Here is a 22,322-nt window from a genome sequence, read left to right on the forward strand (position 1 = left end):
ATGCAAATTATTATATATGATTTACTGCATTGTTGTTGTTGTTGTTGTTGTTGTTGTTGTTGTTGTTGTTGTTATTAATAATAATTTTATTAATTTTATTATTTGTACCCAGCCCATCTAGCTCGGTTTTTCCCAGCCAGTCTTTGACATTTCCCTTTCACTGGAATGCATCAAAATTAATCACGTAATTAATGATCAGCCATGGCAGACAGCAAGAAGAACAGTGCAGGTTTTAGCAGAAGACAAACTGCAGCAGAATGGAAACAACACTGATTGCAACGAATCTGGGACGGGTTGGGAATTGCTGCTTCCTCCCATCCCTAAGCTGGTACTTGAGTGATACGGCTTACCTGGTGATGATAGCCAGGTGGGGAGGGCTCATGCAAGCCCCCATGAACAGCACCACGTTCTCGTGCCGCGTCTGCCTGTATGCCATCACTTCCCTCTTGAAGGCTTTCAGCTGGTCCTCGTTATCGCGCTCAATGTCTATCAGGCGGATGGCCACCTCGCCATGCCAGCGGCCATGAAAGACCTGCCCAAAGCGGCCCTTTCCAATCAGCTCGCCAATCTCCAGCTGCTCAAAGGGGATGTCCCACTCCTGGAGGAAGATGCTGGTCTGGCTGGCCTTGCGGGGGAAGTTGCGGGCAGAGAGGAGCGAGAGGTTCATCTCCTCAAAATCGTCCTCCGATTCCTCGTCGTTTCCCTGTTCATTCTGGGGGGCAGGGATAACAAGAGAGATTTGTTTTAGTGCTAGTGGTGGAGGTGATATCCATCGTCCCTGCACGGGGATGCCGTTCACCTCTCAATCACCTGATGCCACAGTGATGTCAGGTGACCCACTTTCATCCCATGTGTGTGCATCACTTCGAAACCCTGGCAATCAGCTGGTTGTAGGGCCTGGGAAAAGCTGTGCACAGTGGTTTACAGGGGAGGGGGCACAAATCAGTGGATTGGTGGTGCCAAAAAAACCCTTTTTGAACCAGCATTGCTTTTACATGCCCCATGCCAGATGTCCCATACAACATCGGTTATAGGAAATATGGGCGTGGCTTGACCAAAACAGCCACATGGGCCAAATGTGCAGCTCTGGTGGGCCTGATTAGGCCCACAAGCTGGAGGCCACCCAATGCTGTTTTAAAGCAGGTGTGGGGAACCTTTACCCCTCCAGGTGTTGTTGAACTTCCATCATCCATGCCATTGCTCATGATCTATGCGGCTGATGAGAGATGCAGATAAGCAACATCCGGAGGGCCAAAGGGTTTCCCACACCTGTTTTAGAATCTATTTTATCTAGCCCAGGCATCCCCAAACTTCGGCCCTCCAGATGTTTTGTACTACAATTCCCATCATCCCTGACCACTGGTCCTCTTAGCTAGGGATCATGGGAGTTGTAGGCCAAAACATCTGGAGGGCCGCAGTCTGGGGGTGCCTGATCTAGCCTATCCAATGATCTGACACAGCATCAGCCAGTCCTCAAGCTATGGATACCCAACAAGCCCTGAAAAAGCAGGCATATAACACCAAGGACATGGGTTTGATCCCCATATGGGTGCAAATTCCTGCATTGCAGGGGGTTGGACTAGATGGTCCATGGGGTCTGAAATATACTCGGAGTCGAGAGTGAATTTCATGCTCTTTATTCAGCTTGTAGTAGCAAAAGGAGAAGAAGAGAAGGAATGGCTCTTTCCCCAAAACGTCTGCTTATATACATTATTTACACAATGGGCCTTGTGTGATTGGCTACTTCAGGGCTGCACCTGTAGGCCAATCAGGTTGTGGATTCACTTCTGCCAGCAGCCTGATTGGCTGCTCCTGCAGGCCAATCAGGTTGCGGATTCACTTCTGCCAGCAGCCTGATTGGCTGCTCCTGCAGGCCAATCAGGTTGCTGATTCACTTACACCTGCTGGAGCTGGATTGGGTGGCTCCTGCAGACCAATCAGACTGCTGCATTCTGGATCCTATTGTTCTTGGATTTAGCTCAGTACATAACAGGGTCCCTTTCAACTCTATGATTCTACTCTCTCAAGACGGGCTTGGGTGTCAGATGTGTTGGTGATAGACAACCACAGATCACTACAGGTCAGGTTAGATGGCCCGGAGCATTTTGTGACTGCCAGTGGGCAGGACACCAAGCTGGAAGGAGAGGCAGGCATTGGGTGGGGGAAACCACAAAAGGCTCCTGACTCCCAGGAATAGGGGGGAGCCCACCACATGGTTCTCCTTCCTGTGTGGTGCAGGGTACTCCTTCACAAGTGACTTTGCAAAGGAGCAGGATCGGTGCCTGTGTTGAACACGGGTGCTGATTCTGCCTGCTACAAGGCTCTCCTTTGCAAAGGCACTCCTGCATAATTAAGCCCCCTGCTCTTGGTCCGGAGTGGAGGTGGGAGAGGTGATGTTGTACATTTAATTAGGTTAAATAATAATAATAATAATAATAATAATAATAATAATAATAATAATAATATGCCTTGCCCTCAAGCTACTTTGGGATCAAATTCAGGGTGGGGTGGGTCACCCTGATTCAGGACCCCTGAATTGAGGCCATGGGATGGACGGGGTGGTCAACAGAGCCTTGTGTGCCTCTTACCTCAGAGGTTGGTTCCACTTCAATTTGAAGTAATGGGTTTCCTTCCAGGCTGCAGAGAAAACCAAATGTTGCAAATTATTAAGACTTGAAAGTTAGAAGTGCAAGGACCACAGGGAAAGCTACCTTCTATAGAGTCAGACCATTGGTCTATCCAGCTCAGCATTGTCAACACTGACCATCAGTGGGTCTCCAAGCAGGGGACATTCCCATTCCAACTTGAAGATGCCAGGGGGTTGAGCTTTGGACATTCTGCATGCAAAACAGATGCTCTGAGGGCTGAATTATTCCCACTTGAAAATCAATGGGACCAAACTTGTCACGAGAAACTAACTTGTCCCGTTGATGTCAACAGGACTGAAGGATGTCTAACTGAGGCTGCATCTGCACCACCATACATTTAAAGCAGTATCATACAACTTGGGGACCCAGGTGGCGCTGTGGTTAAACCACTGAGCCTAGGGCTTGCTGATCAGAAGGTCGGCGGTTCGAATCCCTGTGGCGGGGTGAGCTCCCGTTGCTTGGTCCCAGCTCCTGCCAACCTAGCAGTTCGAAAGCACGTCAAAAATGCAAGTAGATAAATAGGAACCGCTACAGCGGGAAGGTAAACGGCGTTTCCATGTGCTGCTCTGGTTTGCCAGAAGCGGCTTTGTCATGCTGGCCACATGACCTGGAAGCTATACGCCGGCTCCCTTGGCCAATAATGCGAGATGAGCGCACAACCCCAGAGTCGGTCACGACTGGACCTAATGGTCAGGGGTCCCTTTACCTTTACCTTTACATACAACTTTAAACAGTCATGCCTTCTCCCAAAGAATCCTGGGAGCTATAATTTATTAAGGGTGCTGAGAGTTGTGAGGAGGTGATCCTGCTTTAAATGTACAATGCAGATGGGACCTTGGTCTCCATGGCAAGAGTCATTAAGCTCCCCCAGAATTTTCTTGAATGGGGTGGGGCTGGAGAAGGGTCGCGGGAGATTGCCTCCCTTTCCAAATGAACAAAGGGCTGCAGTTTCTACAGCAAGTCACGTAAAAAGAATTATGGGGTGCTGTTCTCTTCTTGCGCCCTTCAAACAATCGAATGGGTCACTGCTCAAAGGCTTATAATACGAAGAAGGGAGGAAACACCAACCAAACAACCTTACAGACGAAATTATCCCTGTGTTATAATGCTTGTCATCAACGAAGCACAGTTAATTTTGCCGAACAGCAACAATACGTTTGAAGCTCAGTGAAAATATAAATAGATCTGCAGGCCAAAGAGTCATTTCTTGTGAATCAGTTTGATGGGAGGCCAGACCCAATATGAGGTTGGGGCTTATCTCATAATTTCTCTTCCCTCTGCACGCTCCCCACCCTCACTAACAGAAAGGCCACTAGTTTTCTGAAATATGACATGTTCATGATGAGGGTTTTCATCTGAAATGAAATGATTGTTTGACCCAGCCAGCCATACTGATGACTGGTGCAACAATTGGAAGATATGCAACAATTTATATAGGTATGGTTGATTGATTGACAAGCAAATTGTTTGCCGTAATGACAGATGGGGTGCCTGTGGACAAAGGACATTTTTACCTCAAGGACTTCCTGCAGAATGAAACACGTCTCTGTATGCACAGAAGCCACATTTGCACCATACATTCAAAGCACTGTGGTGCCACTTTTAAACAGTTGTGGCTTCCCCCCAAAGGATTCTGGGAGTTGCAGTTTGTTAAGGGTGCCTAGAGTTGTTTGGAGGCCTCCATTGCCCTCTCAGAACTAGTTTTCTCAGTGGTTTAACCTTCAATCCTTCTTCCCAGGGAGCTCTAGGCATTGTAGCTCCAGGAAGCAAAGAGAGGCCTCCTAACAACTCTCAGCACCCGTCACAAAACTATAGCTCCCAGGATTCTTTGGAGGAAACCAGGAGTGTTTAAAGAGGTAACCTAGTGCTTTGAATGTAGAATGTGGCCTGAGACACATTATCACCTTTGTCCAAGCAAGGCCATGTCCTGGGAGGGAGTTCCATAGTTTAAGTATGAGCTGCATAAAGAAGAGCTTTTTTTGGTCTATCCTGAATCTTCCAATGTTCATTTTCATTAGATGTCCCCGAGAGATAGTATTATGAGAGAGGAAGACCATCTTTTCCCTATCCACTTTCTCTAGCCCATGCATAATTTTATACATCCCTATTACTTTGTGTACCTCAAGCATATTGAAAACCACTGCCTTGTTTTTGAAAGCCCATTTTGCTTTCAAACTGATTGGCACCTAACCACCCACATTTGCCATTGGAGGGAAGGCTGAGTTGAACTTCCCCTAACTGAAGATCGTTTGCCCTTGATTTGTCTCAAAACTAGCATCTTACCTCTGTACCCTTCCTTCGGTGTCAGGGCAATCAATGTAGAGGGGGAGAAAATAAACTAAAGTAACTGTATGGAAGTGAGAGCTGGACCATAAAGAAGGCTGATCGCTGAAGAATTGATGCTTTTGAATTATGGTGCTGGAGGAGACTCTTGAGAGTCCCATGGACTGCAAGAAGATCAAACCTATCCATTCTTAAGGAAATCAGCCCTGAGTGCTCACTGGAAGGACAGATCGTGAAGCTGAGGATCCAATACTTTGGCCACCTCATGAGAAGAGAAGAATCCTTGGAAAAGACCCTGGTGTTGGGAAAGATGGAGGGCACTAGGAGAAGGGGATGACAGAGGATGAGATGGTTGGACAGTGTTCTCGAAGCTACGAACATGAGTTTGACCAAACTGCGGGAGGCAGTGCAAGACAGGAGTGCCTGGCGTGCTATGGTCCATGGGGTCACGAAGAGTCGGACATGACTAAACGAATAAACAAACAAACAACTGAAACACTCCTGCGAACAGCAAATGCATTTTTATTTTTATTTTAAATGGTGTCATTGCTGCTGTTTTCAATAGGGGGGCCATGGTGCATTCCTGACAGTGCACTTCCACTTCAGAGACAAAATCAGATGATTTTGGAATGCCGAAATGCAGACGAGGAGACTTTTGTAAGCGCCTCCGAATGCAAGTGAAATGCAACGTACCAAGAAGCAGGCAAAGTTAGCCACGAAATTGACACTGGCTTGGAGGGAAGACGATTGAACATCCCTCTTGAGCCCCCTAAGAATCACGCTGAGGCCATGTCTAATGTTGATGCCTCAGTCATGTCTCTGGAGTCCTGTTTGGTTCAGAGGGATCTTCAAATTATTGCAAACAAGTGATTTGAGCCACTTGGCTTCACTCCTAGGGAATATATACCTGGTTGCCGATTCCATTTTTCACCTACGTTTTCATTGATTGCCAGCTAATCTCCCCCAGGCCTGGAGCCAGAGATTGCAGTAATAGCCGAGACACTGGCAGCACAAAGCTCCTCACCTAACATTATTTCTCCTCCCAGCTCACCTCTCTCCATTTCGTATTTCAGATGAACAGAGAAGGCACCTTTTAATGATGCAACAGCAAGGAGTGAATTTAGACCCCAGAGATTGTCTTCTTAGACCAATAAAGACTGATGGTGAGATTCCAGGGAGAAACTACTCACTGAGCATTCATCCTGATTTGTTTGAGGTGCTGGTTAGCTCAGGCATCGGCAACGTTTTCCGGCTGTGGGCCGGATCATTCCCACGGACAATCGTCCATGGGCCAGACATGGGCCAGACATGTGCAGAAGCGACCAACCTATCCACGTGGTTTCCTCGCGTGAAGGCAGTAAGATCTATGGCTCGCTATCTGAGTGACCTGACGAACCCTACGCAAAGAAGGGCCTTTACTCTTGCCCGCTTCCACTCCATTTCCACAGCATTCCTACAGGGGATATTTTCCAACACTCCCCCCGACCTTCAGCTCTGCCTGTGTAACAAGGGAAAGATAGAGGATTCTATCCACTTTTTCTTTCACTGCCCCCTATACGACGCAATAAGACCGAGGCTCCTTCTACTAATTCCTCCACTCATTGCATTGGAAGATGACCGCATGAAAATTCTATTGGTGGACGCTAACCCCAGGGTTACCCGCGGAGTGGCCATCTATATCTTGCAGGCCCTGAAACTCAGGGCTCTTTTGACAGGCTAACTTTCTCTAGACTTGGATCTCTCTAAATATTTTGCAGCAGACAAAACACATGATGTGTCATAATTTTTACCAAACTCTGTTTTATATAGCATGATTTTATATTCGCTGTTTTGCAAGTGTATATACCGGTAGCTTCTGAGCATGCCCAGAAGCTGGAAATCGCGCCTGCACAGAAGGCACCACTCGGCGAGTCCCCGCACCACGCTGCGCCGGTTTAGCACAGCACGCGGAGGACTTGCCGAGCAGGCGGCTCGGTAACCGGGTGGCTCGTGGGCCAGATAAATGGCCTCCGTGGGTGGATCCGGCCCATGGGCCGGAGGTTGCCAACCTCTGGGTTAGATGAAGTTTTTCTACAGTCATCTCAGAGCAAGAGTAACCCCATAGCTCCCAGTTCAGGAGTGTGTCAACCCCCATCGTTCAGCCTGGACACTGAGGTCCAGCTCCGAGGGCCTTCTGGCAGTTCCCTCACTGTGAGAGCTTCACTATACAGCTTCTGGAGAATGCCGAATATACAACTCTTTACCCTGACATTTGATCCTTGAGCTTTAGGTTTCTAAGACCCACCTTATTTTTGTGGTTGTAAGTTGTTTCAAACTGTTTTTAATATTGCGCTTTAATGTTGCAACCTGCCCTGGGACGGTAGGGTGAAGGGCTTGTAAATAATAATTATAATGTGATAATGAAGGCAACATATAAAAATGCATTATGTTAGGGGAAATCGCTTTACAAAAATATGCAGCATTAGGCAAAACTGCATACAAAATTGGGTACGTTAGGATAAATTCCTACTAAAATGCTGGTGAATATTCATGGGGATTTAGAAAAGAAAGGAATTACAAACAGGAATGGAAATGTTGAGAACTGGAGACTGTGAAACTGAAAAGAACCAAAATTGACCGATTTGCCCGTCCCTTGTTGAGACTTGGTTGAAATTTCAAAAACTAAGCTGAGGCTGAGTCTCCCTGTAAGGAGAAATGCCGTTGTCTTCAGCTCAGGTGTGGCAGGCATCACAAACAGGTCCCTTTGCCGTTGAGGGTTTCTTGGCAGGGAAAGCGAGCGAGAGCAAAGCCTTCTGGGAGTCATTTGCCTGCAACTTTACACAAACACCTCCAAAGGCTGAATTGCCTTCAGTAAGTTTGTGGGGCAGAGGGGGGGGGAGAGACATTAATTTTTAAAAGCGGGAGCCGACTTTGGCAATTCGTCTGTAAGCCCCGAGTTAGAGCAGCGGAGGATTCTTTAATCTGCTGCGCACAAACAGCTGCCACTCTGAGATCTCGAGCCTCGCAGAGAAGTCAATTACTCCTGCCTAAAAGCCTGGGAGAAGAAGCCTTCCCAGTGGGACTGGCAGGCCAGTCGCTTCCCACATCACGAGCGCTGTCCCCTGCTCTGCGTTCCCTTCGCTTTGACCTTTGCAATCCAACACAAGCTTATCAAGTTACGAGCAGCAGCCCAAGCCAGGGGCTCCGTGGATCTGTTTCTCAGCCCTTTATCATTACTGTATTTAAGCAAAGGATGGAGTCCGTACATCCCTATGTGGGACCCAAAGGCACAGAGAAGTGACACAGGAGATCTGTTCCATTGCATATTTTAATTATGGAGTCTTATATTTCAATGTTGATTGTTTTATTGTGCATATTCATTATCCTTTCTGTCTTGTATTATATTCAGTGAACCACCCTGAGATCTGATGAAGGGCAGTGTATAAATCTAGCTTATTCACTTTTAATAGCATTGTGAATGTTTGAGGCATTGGTTCTGAGGTTCGAAGCCCTATAGAGCTTGGGAACAGGCTATAAGAACATAACAAGAGCCTGCTGGATCAGCCCAGTGGTCCATCTATTCCAGCATCCTCTTCTCACAGTGGCCACCCAGATAGATGCCTATGGAAAGCCTGCAAGCTGGACATAAGCGCCACAGCACTCTGCTCACCTGCAGCTGGCATTCAGAGGAAGAATGCCTCTGGCAGTGGAGGAGAATATATAAAATATTGGAGTGGAGAAGAATATATAAAATATTGTCTCTCCCTTTATATACCCAGCCGGTCACCGAGTTGGACGGCCTCCTGTGGGTAGCATCTCATCAGGAAATCCATTCTGTACATCAGAACTGGGCCTTTGGAAGTCCCTCCCCTTATACATCAGACAGGCACATCCTCTCCTGTCTTTTTCTTTGCCTTCGCTTTTCAATAACGCTTTTGAGTTGCCTGCATCTGTATTGAATCTGAATTTGTTTTTGCATATGAAAGTGTTTTAATCGTGAGGGTTCTTTCCCCTGCCCCCAAATTGCTGTAAGCTTAAAATGCATTTTAAATGTGTACTTTTGTTTATTTCTTTATTACTATTATTTTTTTAAAAAAGCCTGCAGATTAACATAGGAATGGAGCCAGATGGATGCATGAGTAAACAAAGTCGAACTTGCTGCAAATTTCAAGAGGGGGAGGGCGCTGTTGCACTTGGGTCCTGCTTTCAGGCTTCCCATTGGGGCATCTGGTGGTGAGAACTGGGCTAAATGGCTACTTTGGCTTGATCCGGCAAGGCCTGGTTCATCCATCTATGAGCACATAATGTGGCAGGGCAGTCTCGAGCAGGTCGGGCGCCCTGGCGCTGAGGCGAGGAGATCGCTCCGGCGCCCCCGCCCCTGTAGCACGCAGCACGTCTTCCGCACGGCTTTGCCACGCAGCGCCCCACCTGCAGGCCCGGCGCCCTGGTGCCCCGCGCCACTGGGACTATACCTAGAGCCGGCCCTGTAATGTGGAGGAAAGCAGAAGTGTGTGTCCAGATTTGCAACTGGGATATAGGAAGCTGCCTTGTACCAGGCGAATCTTTCTAGCTTCTGCTGTTAAGAAAACAGCACATATTCACAAACCGCTGCACCCCAACTTCAGTTGGGCTGCGATGCACCTATAGGCTCTTCCTACCAAATAATTAAAGGTAAAGGTAAAGGGACCCCCGACCGTTAGGTTCAGTCATGACTGACTCTGGGGTTGCGGCGCTCATCTCACATTATTGGCCGAGGGAGCCGGCATACAGCTTCCAGGTCATGTGGCCAGCATGACCAAGCCGCTTCTGGCGAACCAGAGCAGCACACAAAAATGCCGTTTACCTTCCCGCTGTAGCAGTACCTATTTATCTACTTGCACTTTGACGTGCGTTCGAACTGCTAGGTTGGCAGGAGCTGGGACTGAGCAACGGGAGCTCACCCCGTCGCGGGGATTCGAACCGCCGACCTTCTGATCGGCAAGCCCTAGGCTCAGTGGTTTAACCCACAGCGCCACCCACGTACCAAATAATTAGTAATGTTTTAAAACAGGAGCTATTGGGGGCAAGTGGACATTGCCAAGCCATTAAGGGCATAGGAAGAGTCTGCTGGATCAGGCCAAGGGCCCATCTAGTCCAGCCTCCTGTTCTCACAGTGGCCAAGCAGATGCCCATTGTGGGAAACAAGCAAGCAGGATTCAAGCAAAAGAACAACAGTCTCCCCTCCTGCACTTTCCAGCACCTGGGGGCAGAGCATAGTCCTCATAGCTAGCATCCATCAGTAGCCCTCTCTTTCATTATTTTGTCCAATCCTCTTTTAAAGCCATCCAAGTTGGTGGCCATCACTGCCTCCTGCAGGAGGGAGTTCCACACATGTGATGTGTGAAGAAGTACGTTCTTTTCTCTGCCCTGAATCTTGCAACATTCAGTTTCATTGGATCTCGACAAGTTCTGGTGTTGCGAGAGAGGGGCGAAAAACTTTTCCCTCAGTCAGTCAGCCTGCCTGGCTGCCACCCTCCTTCTGACTTTGGGCAGCCCTGGCTGCCAGCTTCCTCTTCCTCTTCCTTGGTCTGAGTTTTGTCCTTGTAGAACTCAGCAGGGAGGAGGACTGGGTGGCTCTGCCTGTCATGGGCTCTGTCGCCACCTACTGTTGGCCTCTTTGCCTTCTGCCCTTCTGGTCAGCCCCCATGGGAACAAGTCACCACTAGCCAGAAGGTGAACAGACAAGAGATGGAAATCTCGGGTTCATTTGCAATAGAACAGTTTCTGACTCTGAAGTTTTTGAGAACAACAAGAGCTTAGTAACTCTTCCTGCCTAATTTAGGGGGCTAAAATGAAGAAAGCTCAGGTGTGGAATTCTTGTATGAAATGACTGCGGGGCCAGTTAAATTATGCAGGGATGGGGAAGAAATCTGATTTGGTTTGAATTTAAAGCACAATATCTATCAAATTTTCTCTTTTCAAACTAATACAGGAACTGAAACACAGCCTCCTTTGAAATTCGGGCTTACCCAAATTCCGTGGCACAGTTTTCCAACCAACCAAAGTTTACAGAAATGCACATATGAAGCAGATATGTACATAAAAATGAATATATTAGCAAAAATAACATACGAAACAGGCATTATATCAGGAGAAAATGTTTGCAAAAGTGTGTGTGCCTCAGCCCAAACTCCTTGCAAAAATGTGTTTATTAGGAGAAATGCACACTGAATTGTTGAAAGGTTGTTGTTTTGGTTTTTTTAAAGGCAAATTGCTGCAGAAATGTGGAGAAGTGAAGTTAAGATTGGGAAAATAAGAACCAAGATTGGCAGGTCCTACCACTCCTAGACACTAGAAACAAATCTCTGAGCTCAGGATGTGATCAGAGGCACCTGTCCTTTCATTCTGCCTGGATGTCTCTGGCACCTGACTGTGGTTGGTAGATCATGGGTTCTAGTGGGGAAAAAACTAACAAGATCTGACAAGACGTCTGCCTGCCCCTGTTTTGAAACTCTCTCTGCTCCCAGCTCATTTACTCCCAGCTCTGTTCTGTCCACCTGCAGCTTCCCCTTCACAGTTCTGATGAGTGAGAATCTTGTACGGGTGTGCACCTTATTAGTTCGAAACCCGTCTCCCTTTTCCTATTGTTCTCCTCTCTTTTGTCCTTTCAGTGGTGAGCCTTCTTTAACAAGTGGCAGCTCTGTTTCCTTTATTTCTACAGCCCTTCACATTCACCATAAGCAAGCACGAAGGTGAAGTCAGCAGCCTCTCTTTTACCAGGAAGTGAAATTTGGCCAGCACAATGTAGAAGCATAGCTCTTTCCCAGACAGCACAGCCTAAAGAAGCACCTCTTGCGCAGCACAACTTAAATATATACCATATTTACCCGAATCTAATGCTCACCTTTCTTTGGGCCAAATTACGTTGTGAAAATTAAGGTGCACATTAATAATAATAATAAATTTTTATTTATACCCCGCCCTCCCCAGTCAAAACCGGGCTCAGGGCGGCTGAAAGCAGTAAATTTACAATAAAATGTAAAAGGGGAGAAAAACAATTAAAATACAGGTTAAAATACAGTTGAAATTTAAAATTTTAAAATGCAGCCTCATTTTAAAGTAGCCCAAATCAAAACTAAAAGGGAGGAAAACATAGGGGTCAGACTGAGTCCAGCTCAAAGGCCAGGCGGAACAGCTCCGTCTTGCAGGCCCTGCGAAAAGATGTCAAATCCCGCAAGGCCCTAGTCTCCTGTGAGAGAGCGTTCCACCAAGTCGGGGCCAGTACTGAAAAGGCCCTGGCTCTAGTTGAGACCAGTCTAACCACCTTACGGCTCGGGATCTCCAAAATGTTGTTATTTGTGGACCTTAAGGTCCTCCGCGGGGCATACCAGGAGAGGCGGTCCTGTAGGTACAAGGGTCCTAAGCCACATAGGGCTTTAAAGGTCAAAATCAGCACCTTAAATCTGATCCTGTACTCCACCGGGAGCCAGTGCAGCTGGTAGAGCACTGGATGAATGTGATCCCACTGCAGGGACCCCGTAAGGAGCCTCGCCGTGGCATTCTGCACCCGTTGGAGTTTCGATGGCACATTTACACTCGCCAGCAAATGCTTTTTTTGTTGTTTTTTTGTTACATGGTTCTGAAAATTGAGGTGCTCATTAGTTTCAATGGCACATTAGACTCACGTTAATATGGTAGCTCTTGCCCAGAACAATGTATTGCTTCTTTATTTCATCGCTTCATTGTAAAAAATAAATAAAAAAAACCACAGACACACACACCCTCAAAGTGGTTTACAAAAGATAAAACCGTAAAATCAAGAAGAAATCACCACCATACTTTAAAACATACAAAAGTTAAAATGCTAAAACAGATTAAAATGACCTCCACTTAAGAGACATAGAGACATAGCTATTGCCCACCATAACTTAGAGACATAGCTTGTCTTCCTGAAGAGCAACTATAAGGTACGGTAACACTGATGTGTCTAAGCCAGAGATGGAGCGAACCCCAAGCCTGGAGCCTGAACTGATCCTCCAAGCAATCTGTGGTTGTCAGATTGATCAATTGAGGCGCAGAGAGCAGGTGATGGCTTGCTCAGCAGATCTGCACCGATCCACTGAGAAAGAGGGTCTGTGTACACATGCCTGGGTGTGCGAGCAAGCGGTGGCTGCACCCACTTTGGGCCATACTGGCCTGAGGAGGTTTGGTCAAGGATACATGCGGCCCTCAGGCCAAAAAAAAGTTAGCCACTCCTGGTCACAGCGGTTAACACATGGGAGATCTCCTTTAAGAGAGTCAACATCAAAACATGTTGGGAAAACTGCCTTATATGATTGGATTGTATCCTGTGGTCTCTCTTGCACTGGCAGAAAGCTCTTCGGTCCAGCTGAAACTTGCATCAGCAAAAGGGGAAAGGGGGCAATATTTGCAATTCCCTTCGAGCCCCCTGGGCCACATCCCATGTTGTGCCAAAGGGTCTCTCAACTTTCTCATAGACTCATTGAGCTGAAACGTGGAAGGGACCCCAAGAGTCATCTTTTTTTTTATAATTATTTAATAAATTTTCCAAAATAAACACATTTAAAACATTATACAAGACAAACAAACACATAAACAAACATTCAAAAATACAAACATCCCAAAAAACATACTCCGCCGAGCTTGACTTCCCTCCCTCCCCTCAAAAGGTTTTCTAATCAGTTCTTATCTCGCAGTTCCTTTGTATCTAATCTTTAGGGTCAATTCGTAGGATTTATTTCACGCCTGCAAGTGTCTTTAAACCTTTACAGTTCATTTCCATATAGTCCACAAATTTACTCCAATCCCTTAGAAACCTTGTCTCCCTCTGGTTTCGAATCCTGCTAGTCAGTCTCGCTAATTCTGCATATTCAATCATCTTTGTCTGCCAGTCTCCAATTGTCGGTAAGTCCTGGGTTTTCCATTTTTGGGCTAATAATGTCCTCGCCGCGGTTGTCGCATATAAGAAAAGGGTACTATCCTCCCTAGTTATCTCTTGGCCTATCAGTCCTAACAGAAAGGCCTCTGGTCTTTTGGGAAAAGTATATTTAAATATCTTTTTCAGTTCGTTATATATCATTTCCCAATATCCTTTAACCTTTTCACATTTCCACCACATATGATAAAAGTCCCCTTCCTTTTCATTACATTTCCAGCACATTCTGTTACTCATTCTATACATTTTCGCTAATTTCACTGGAGTTAAGTGCCATCTATACATCATCTTCCAAACATTCTCTTTCAAAGCAGTACATGCTGTAAATTTTATTGTTTGGTTCCATAATTTCAACCACGCATCATATTCAATATTATGCCCAAAATCCTTAGCCCATTTTATCATTACCTCTTTCGTCAACTCATCTTTAGTATACCACTCTACCAGCAAGTTATACATTTTGGACAACAATTTTACTCTGCCCCCTAGCAACTCTGTTTGAAATTTGGACCTTCTCTCCTCAAAACCAATTTTTTTATCTTGCACAAATACATCATTAATTTGATGATATTGCAACCAACTCGACAAATATACTTTCACCTCTTCATACGGTTTCAGTTTCCAACCTTGTTCCGATTGTCTTAGAAAATTTTCATATGTTGGTCTCTCACCTTCCATATTCACTTTTTTCACTATGATCACTTCCATTGGTGAGATCCACCAAGAGTCATCTTGTCCAACCCCCTGCAATGTAAGAATCGTGCCCACAGCTGTCCCTGGGTGGGCTTGAACCACCGACATTCTGGTTAGCAGCCAGACTCATGGTGCCACAGATTCTCTCTTCTGGGGCAGATCTGAAGCATGGGGGGGGGGGCTAAAGGAAGTCTCTGCTGGTTCAACGAGCCTTCCATCAGCATACCATGGGGAACAAACCATTGGTACACAGCTCCGTTGGCAGGGACATCTGACTCTTAATCTCAGGATCCAACTCTACAATTCTATGATTTTATGAAATTACTTCACCATATGCATTTGTGTGCACCCGTCGCCCTGGCTTTCCTGTACGATATCTTCATTTTCCCCTCCCCAGCATAAATCTTACTCTCCCAAGAGGGCATTCCAGATCCAGATTCCAGATCTACTACAACATCTACTAGGGAGAGGCAGGTTCTTCCAAGGAGAGGTCGCAATGGAGGTGGGCTTCAGAATAAGAGCAGAAAGTCAAGAGGACTACTCACATTGGGTTAGAATTCACTGGATGGAGGATGACTTGGGGTGCTCGGGTGGGCGTCTCGGGCACATCTGAAAGCAAAACAGGAACCTAGTTCAGAACAGGGAAAGATCGCACGTGCAATTCACATATTTAGCAGTGCCCACAACATGCTTGCATAGCAAGCATCCTGCTGGCATATGTGGCAAGAGGGCCAGTGTGGCGTAGTGGTTAGAGTGCCAGACCAAAAAGGGTTTTTAAAAGTGCCAGACTAAGACCTAGGAGACCAGGGTTCGAATTCTCACTCAATCATGAAGCTCACTTTGGGTGACCTTGAGCCAGTGACTATCTCTCAGCATAACCTACAGCAGGCATCCCCAAACTGCAGCCCTCCAGATGTTTTAGCCTACAACTCCCATGATCCCTAGCTAGCAGGACCAGTGGTCGGGGAAGATGGTAATTGTAGTCCAAAACATCTGGAGGGCCGAAGTTTGGGGATGCCTGACCTACAGGGTTGTTGTGAAGATAAAAGAAGGAGGGGAGAACCAAGTTCTCTGCCTTGAGCTCCTTGGAGGAAAAGGTGTGATATAAATGTAAAAAATTAGGACGCAGTTTTGAGGTACAGGAGAATGCAATCATCACTATGGCTGTGCACCAGATTTGGCTGAATCTAAAACCGAATTGGGAATATTCAGCAGGATTTGGGCATTGGTCAGGGTGGGTTGAGACAGCCCCAGAAATTGGGAGAGAATTGGATTTCAAAGGCTGGCTGAGTTCCAAGTGAAGGGGCTCTTCTTGTGCTCTTAATGCAAATGTAAAATTCCTTGTCAATTGTTTTAGTTTTAGAATTTAAAATTTGATTAAAAACTGATGTACACAAATGTGTGCCTTTGACCAGGATAACCCCCCCATCCCCAAAGCTGCTCTGATCGAGATTCTGTTCCAACTTTTAAACGCCTGCTGAAAGCTTTTCTATGCAGGCAATCAAGTTAATGGATCACTGGTTTTATCTTTTCGTATGGTTTTTATTGTGTGGCTTTATGTGCAGTTGTTGTGCAGTGCTTTGGTGTTGCTGTTTTTTAATGAACAGCAGTATACAAATACAGTATTTTAAAAAAAAACACAGATGGAATTGCCTTTAAACATGAACTGAGTTGAGTTTCCCGTCTCTACAGGGTATGAAATCGAATGTGTGGAGGAAACTGGCCATGTGTTGGATGAAGATGGTTTTTTGTGCAGGAGATGCCTCTGGGAGGCTGCAGCCGTTCTTACCTGGGAAGATGAATTGCTGCTTGTATTTGTAGTAATGAGAAGCTGTAAAGGAGAACAAGGATAACTTAGGAAAGGTAAGGAGTCAGAGAGCACCAGTGCGCCTCTGAGAAATCAGACAGGAAGGAGGCTTGTAAAACATCACCCAACAACCTCCACCCAAAATAATTGCTTGCTTTATATTTGTGCTCCCACGGGATGCAGAGGTGGCCATCAGCCCAGATGGCTGATCTTCTCTGGGCTGAATGTTTAAGGAGACTCAGAAAGGAATCTTTTGGTGGGGCAGTGCCCCCTTTGCCCCAATGGACCCAGCCCTCTACAGAAAAGATGGTGTGAAGGAACTGGACTGTTTCGGTTTTTTGGTTTTGTTTTTTAAAAGAAATATTGGATATTATTTGCTTTGGGAATCACGGGGTGAATCTGGGTTCCTGAAGCAAACCCTTATCTGGCAGCTAAGCATATCAGGAGGTGTCAAAATGAGGATGTAAAGTGTGGCTTGTGGGCAGTCTAGTCTGTAGAGTGGATTAAGGCCAAAGCGGACCTTTTTCTGCTGTCCGTGGGCTGAGATATAAAAGCAGCTCAGGGACAGAGGAGAAAAAGCTGCTCCCTGGGAGGCCTACTAAAGATGTCCCTGCGGAGAGTGTTGATAAAGAGGAGAGAGGACGATTCCATGCTCCAGTTCTTGGGCTTCCCTTCAGGTGTAAACAGTTCACTTCTGTTTTGCAGCACATCATTTCTTTTGCCTGGGGTGTGTCTAGGTTTACTCTGCCCACCAAGGAAATGGTTGAATGGAGGTTTAGTTAGTTATTTACTGCTTCTGTCCACTATATTTCTGTCCTAGAACAAAACTGTTTTTGTACTACATGTCTCAGTGCTGTGGGCTGTCAAGACAGGACATAATTTTTTTCCTTTTATCTGATGAGAGAGAGAGAGAGCACACACACACACACACACACACGTGTATGACCAAGCTGCATTTTTGCAATGGCAGGCAAATGAAATTGGAGTGAGTACTTTGAATCAAATATCAGTGAGTTGTAAAGGTGATTCATTGGTTTAAGCTAAATTTAAGAGTAATTCCAGGACATCTAGAGGATTTGCTTTAACCTTGCCCTTATTTTAAATGGGAAGTGCATTTGCTCATGTTTTGTGTCTGTCTTAATAGACATTTTATTGTATTATTTGCAATGGCCTATGGCTACTAAGCAATAAAGATTGACCGTGCACTTAAAACAAGGGGGGAAATGCCCAACCATGCTAGTGATACAAACCAAAACGGTTCAGCTCCAGCAAGTCACTTTGGAGGCATCTTGAATACTACATAAGTAAATTAGTAAATAAATGCCATCAAATGGACAAATAAATATAGCCTTTTTAACAAAATTCCGCTGTTAGCAGAATCCAGGGCTTTGCTTTAAAAAAAAATTATTCCATCTGTAAAATGGTTCAATTCAAATTTTCAGTCGCCCCAGGCTGTGAAAATTCCAGCTGGGTAGCCGAGATCCAGGGACTCTGCTGTAAAAAATGGGTTGGGGTCTCATTAGTAGCACAGTACATCTTTGGAGGACAGAGGCACAATGCGTCAAAAGCAGCACTTGTGCAAAGGATGGCTTTGAGAGGGAATTAGGCAAATGCACAGAGGAGAAGGCTACTATCTTGAGCACATCATAGCTCAAAGTAATTCCCACTAAATATACTGGGACTTAGTTCCTACATGGGATGGCCCTGCAAAGAAACCAAGCACTAGGGCCAAACAGAAGAGCTTATACAAACATCTATAAGGCATAACCTTGTCCAGAACTGAACACTGGGCATGGGACCATGCCCCCTGCCAGGCCAGGGGAAGCCAGGAGTCAAAAAGCTTGTCCATATATAGCACCCAAAAGTTCACGCATTTGGGTAGGGCAAGGTTGGGGAATATGCCCTCTGTTATTGGACCCCAGCTCCCATCCTCCCTCACCACTGGCCATGCTGGCTGAGTCCATCAATATCTGGAGGGGCACAGATTCCCCATCCCTGGGTTAGAAGCCAACAGCACAAATGACATCAGCACCCAGAAAATCACCACTCTCTTTGCACAACTGAATTCCATTCACTTTCTATTGCTCCACTTCCCATGAGATCAAGCTGATCTCGCCAAGCTTCCCTGTTCCCCTCTGCATCAACAACTCATCCTAACCAGCTGCCCCAATCCCCTGCACATTTCTGCTGATAAGTAAGTGCGCACAGGGCCACAAGTTGTCGGCCGATCTCAGCATCAGCTGCCAAGTGAAACCTGTTTCTGTTTAAGCAGGCGTTTGGCCTGTTGAGCTGATTTGGTTTCGTTCCACTACTCTGTGTTTTAATGAGTCCTCGGCTGAATGCTTTGGCCCAGACTTTCTCATCACTTTCAGTGGAGGAACGAAAATGCCCCCCTGGAGTTGGCCAAAAGCGATTAATTTTCGCTTGGGGATGGCGGCTTGTCACTCATTTAGATGAGGCAGCAGAGGGCTTTCTAATTTTCTATTCTTTCTCTGCCTTCTCGGCTTCACCTGTCGTCTGTTGGTTATACTTTGGGGCTAGTCTGGAGAGAGCTGAACCACGTTCCAGCCCAGGTTCAGATGACAAGCTAAGACAAACCATGGCGCTCAGCATAGCACAACAGCAAAATGGCAAGGGAGCAACAAGGCAGCTGCAACCTCCCTGGAAGCCCCCATGTTTGCACTAAGCAATGGTTTAGTGCAGTGTTTCCCAACCTTGTGCCTCCAGATGTTTTGAGACTACAATTCCCATCATCCCTAGCTAGCAAGACCAGTGGTCAGGAATGATGGGAATTGTAGTCCGAAAACAGCTGGAGGCACAAGGTTGGGAAACACTGGTTTAGTGTGACATTCAATAAAAGTCTGTCTGGATCTGCGGCTCAGCTGGAGCTGTCCAGGGTTCTGACTGCTTTGTCTGCCTTTTTTTTTTTTGGAACTCAACCTCTACTTTGCCCTACTTTGCTGACCTGCACCTATCCTCTGCCTTGTTTGACTGATCCCACAAGAATTTAACCTCTGCTTTGCTTGACCATATTCACTGGAATCTGACATCCACTGGAACCTAACCCCTGCTAGATCCAATGTCGCTTGCTGGATCCTGAACTGCGAAAGGTGGGGTGTGATTTGTCATTCTGCAAATCTGTACCTGGAACTTGCCCCCACTTGGGCTAAAACACACTCATCTGGCCAGGAGCTGCCTGGGACAGAATGGAAGCCTGTAAATGCCAATCCAATTCTGAATTGGCCCATTTGGTATTGAACTTCTCAATATGATGCTCAGCTATATTACAAATCAAGCATTTCTTGAAGAAGCTCATAAATATCAATCCAATTCTAATCAGACTAGAGTGAGTTTGTCCATCATCAGTTGTAGTCAAATGAATTGGCCCCAGCCAGTCAACAACCCCCCATTCCTCTGAGCTGAGAATCTTGGGTGTAAATGTAAATGCAGGTAATTCAATCTGTCTTTCTAAGCCTCTCCTTCAGACGCAGCCAACCCTGTCTGAAAATGGATGACTGTCTGGGGTCTTTCGAGGACACCCAAATGGGTTTGATAGTGAGCTGTTCCTAGAGTTTCTTCTCTAGCTGATGAAAAATGGTTTCCTTACTTCCCACAATCATTTTTCTTAAAGACCGTGCATGCATTTTGCAATGTTGTCTGACTGTAGAGGGACCTCTTGCAACAAGAGTGATGGAAGGAACTGCTCTCATCAGTGTGGAGGAAGAACCATGATGGGCCAAGATGAATGGCAGGCACCAACAGATTTGCACTGTCGATGATCTACGTCTGTGTAGTGATCAGAGAGAGACAAGAGAGGTCTTGCTGTTTTGAAGGAAATGTAGGAAGGTGCCTTGTTGCAAACTGAACCATTGGTCCATCTAGCTCAGCATTATCTACACCACGGATGGGGAACACTTTTCATCCCAAGGACTGCACTGGTGGGCAAGGCCAGGAACAAAAGGGAGGGCAATAAATGCAAATATTACCTTTGTACAGTAGGCTAGTTTCTATGTGCACCCATACACCCCTTTCTGCCTTCCATGCAGGAAAGCAAGAAGGGTGATCAGAGTTCAAGCACACACACCAAAAAAAACCCACTCAAGATAGGTGTGAAGCAAGGCTGCTGGTGGGTGTGGCCTGTGGAGAAGAGGTGTGGCCTGGGAAGAATTCCATAGGCCAGCTAGAGAGGCCTGGAGGGCCACTTTTGGTCCCTAGGTCTCAGGTTCCCCATCACTGATCTAAGCCAGTGTTGTCTACTCTAAGGATGGAGGAAATCTGTGTGTGTGTCCCCTATGCATCACATAGGAACATAGGAAACTTATACCAAGTCAGACCACTAATCCATCTAGCTCAGTAGTGTCTACACTGACTGGCAGCAGCTCTCCAAAATTTCAGGCAGGAGGCTCTACGCAACCCTACCTGGAGGTACTAGGGACTAAGCCTGGGACCTTCTGCTTGCAAGGCAGATGTTCTAACCTTGAACTATGGCATGATGTGCTGTTGATTTCCCTGTGCTCCTACAATGCTTGTATATCTCTTATAAACTGAAATGCATCCATTGGTGTCCTCTGCTCACGTATTTAAAAATGAAACCTTCCCAAACAGATCCGTAGCCTCCTGGGGTCTTGTTTGGTGAATGTGCAAGGGCAAATTAAGAACCTCGCTTTCAGAGATGTGGATGGGCAGCTCCCGCGGTTCAGAACAGAAGCTCAGGAGGTACCTGGCAAGTTGAACTGCTTCTGCTGCCGCGTGCACTGCGGGGAGGGGTGCAGGGGAGAGGGCGGCGTGGCACTGGGCGGCAGAGGTGGCGCTGGTGAGGAGGGCGTGGATGACGTCGTCGAGGAGGGGTTGCTGCTGGAATCAGGCTGGTAGGGTACCGGAATGTGGTCCTGCAGGAAGAGGGAGAACAGACCAGTGAGAGTGGAACTGGCGAGTGTCCATGCATAGAGCCCTTGCCACACAAGATGGGATCCTGGACCAATAAGTGAAGTGACTAGAAGCTGGCAAGATCTCAGACCACCTTGGACACTGAGCAGGAAAAGATTCTCAGCAGTGCAGCAAAGCACCGGCTTGAGCTTGGGAACGATCCCCTCCCATAGGCAGCCGAGTAAGCATCAAACATTGGGGGTGAGGAGGAGTGGCTGGGGGGGCACAAACAGCCTCCTGCTCCCCGCAGAGAAATCACAAGTCAGCTCAAGTTACTCTCCGTTGATTATTCCTCATGGGCCATTTAACTTTACGGAGACAACAGAGGGCACTTCAGGGTAAGCAGACAGATGGGATTTTTGTACAATGCTGCACATTCTTATTGCGGCTCTGCAGGGACGGCAGCCCCCCCCCCCCCCCGGAAATAGGCTTGAGGCTGTCAATGGAGAGCAGCTCCTTCTAACACAGGGAAAGGAAGACACAGGGAACAGGTAGAGCGAGGGCTGGCAACAAGGTGCCCATGGGTGCCAATGTGCCCGCTGGCACCCACTGCCAGAGGTCTCATTAGACACCCCCCTTGAAAACTGGCAATGCACCGAAGACTGTTTGCTGTTTATGCTCAGTGGAAGCTGGCCCATTAGAGTGAATGGGGCACTGCCCCGCCAACCTCGGTCCTGATTCTTCCAATCCCACCTGCCTTCTTAATTACAACCAGTCCAGAAGGTAGCCCTGGCCACAAGCTTCCTCCTCCTTAAGAATGAGTGTTGCCCCTCAATAGGAAGGAGAATTGGGACGAAACTAGAATTAGATTCCAGCTCTGCTTATCATTTGCTCTAGCGCCACCTACTGTTGGCCTCTCCTGCCTTCTGTCCTACCAAAGGACACCAGTCATTCCTGAAGTACGCATACACCATCTCAAATGGCAGCTCAAAGGACACCTGAATAAATTGGCTTTTCCTCTATTGCTAACCCACAAAAGTGAAATCAAGTTACTAATCTGCGGTCGTACAATTGCTTTCACACCATCCCTTTTGCTCGCTCTTTTCTGCTG

General features: G+C 46.7%; 1 protein-coding gene across 1 annotated transcript in view; it reads right to left on the reverse strand.

The window, feature by feature from the left end:
• KSR2 (kinase suppressor of ras 2) overlaps window positions 1-22,322 on the reverse strand; it is a 187,100-nt gene that overhangs the window by 46,532 nt on the left and 118,246 nt on the right. Inside the window, exons 10-14 of the mRNA XM_035098517.2 lie at window positions 21,066-21,234; window positions 16,328-16,369; window positions 15,084-15,147; window positions 2,589-2,637; window positions 351-712 (exon numbers count right to left, since the gene is read on the reverse strand). Coding sequence (XP_034954408.1) covers window positions 351-712; window positions 2,589-2,637; window positions 15,084-15,147; window positions 16,328-16,369; window positions 21,066-21,234 — 686 coding nt within the window. The remainder of the gene's footprint in view (window positions 1-350; window positions 713-2,588; window positions 2,638-15,083; window positions 15,148-16,327; window positions 16,370-21,065; window positions 21,235-22,322) is intronic.

This window comes from Zootoca vivipara, chromosome 17, assembly GCF_963506605.1.
Source record: "Zootoca vivipara chromosome 17, rZooViv1.1, whole genome shotgun sequence".
NCBI classification, from domain to species: Eukaryota; Metazoa; Chordata; class Lepidosauria; order Squamata; family Lacertidae; genus Zootoca; species Zootoca vivipara.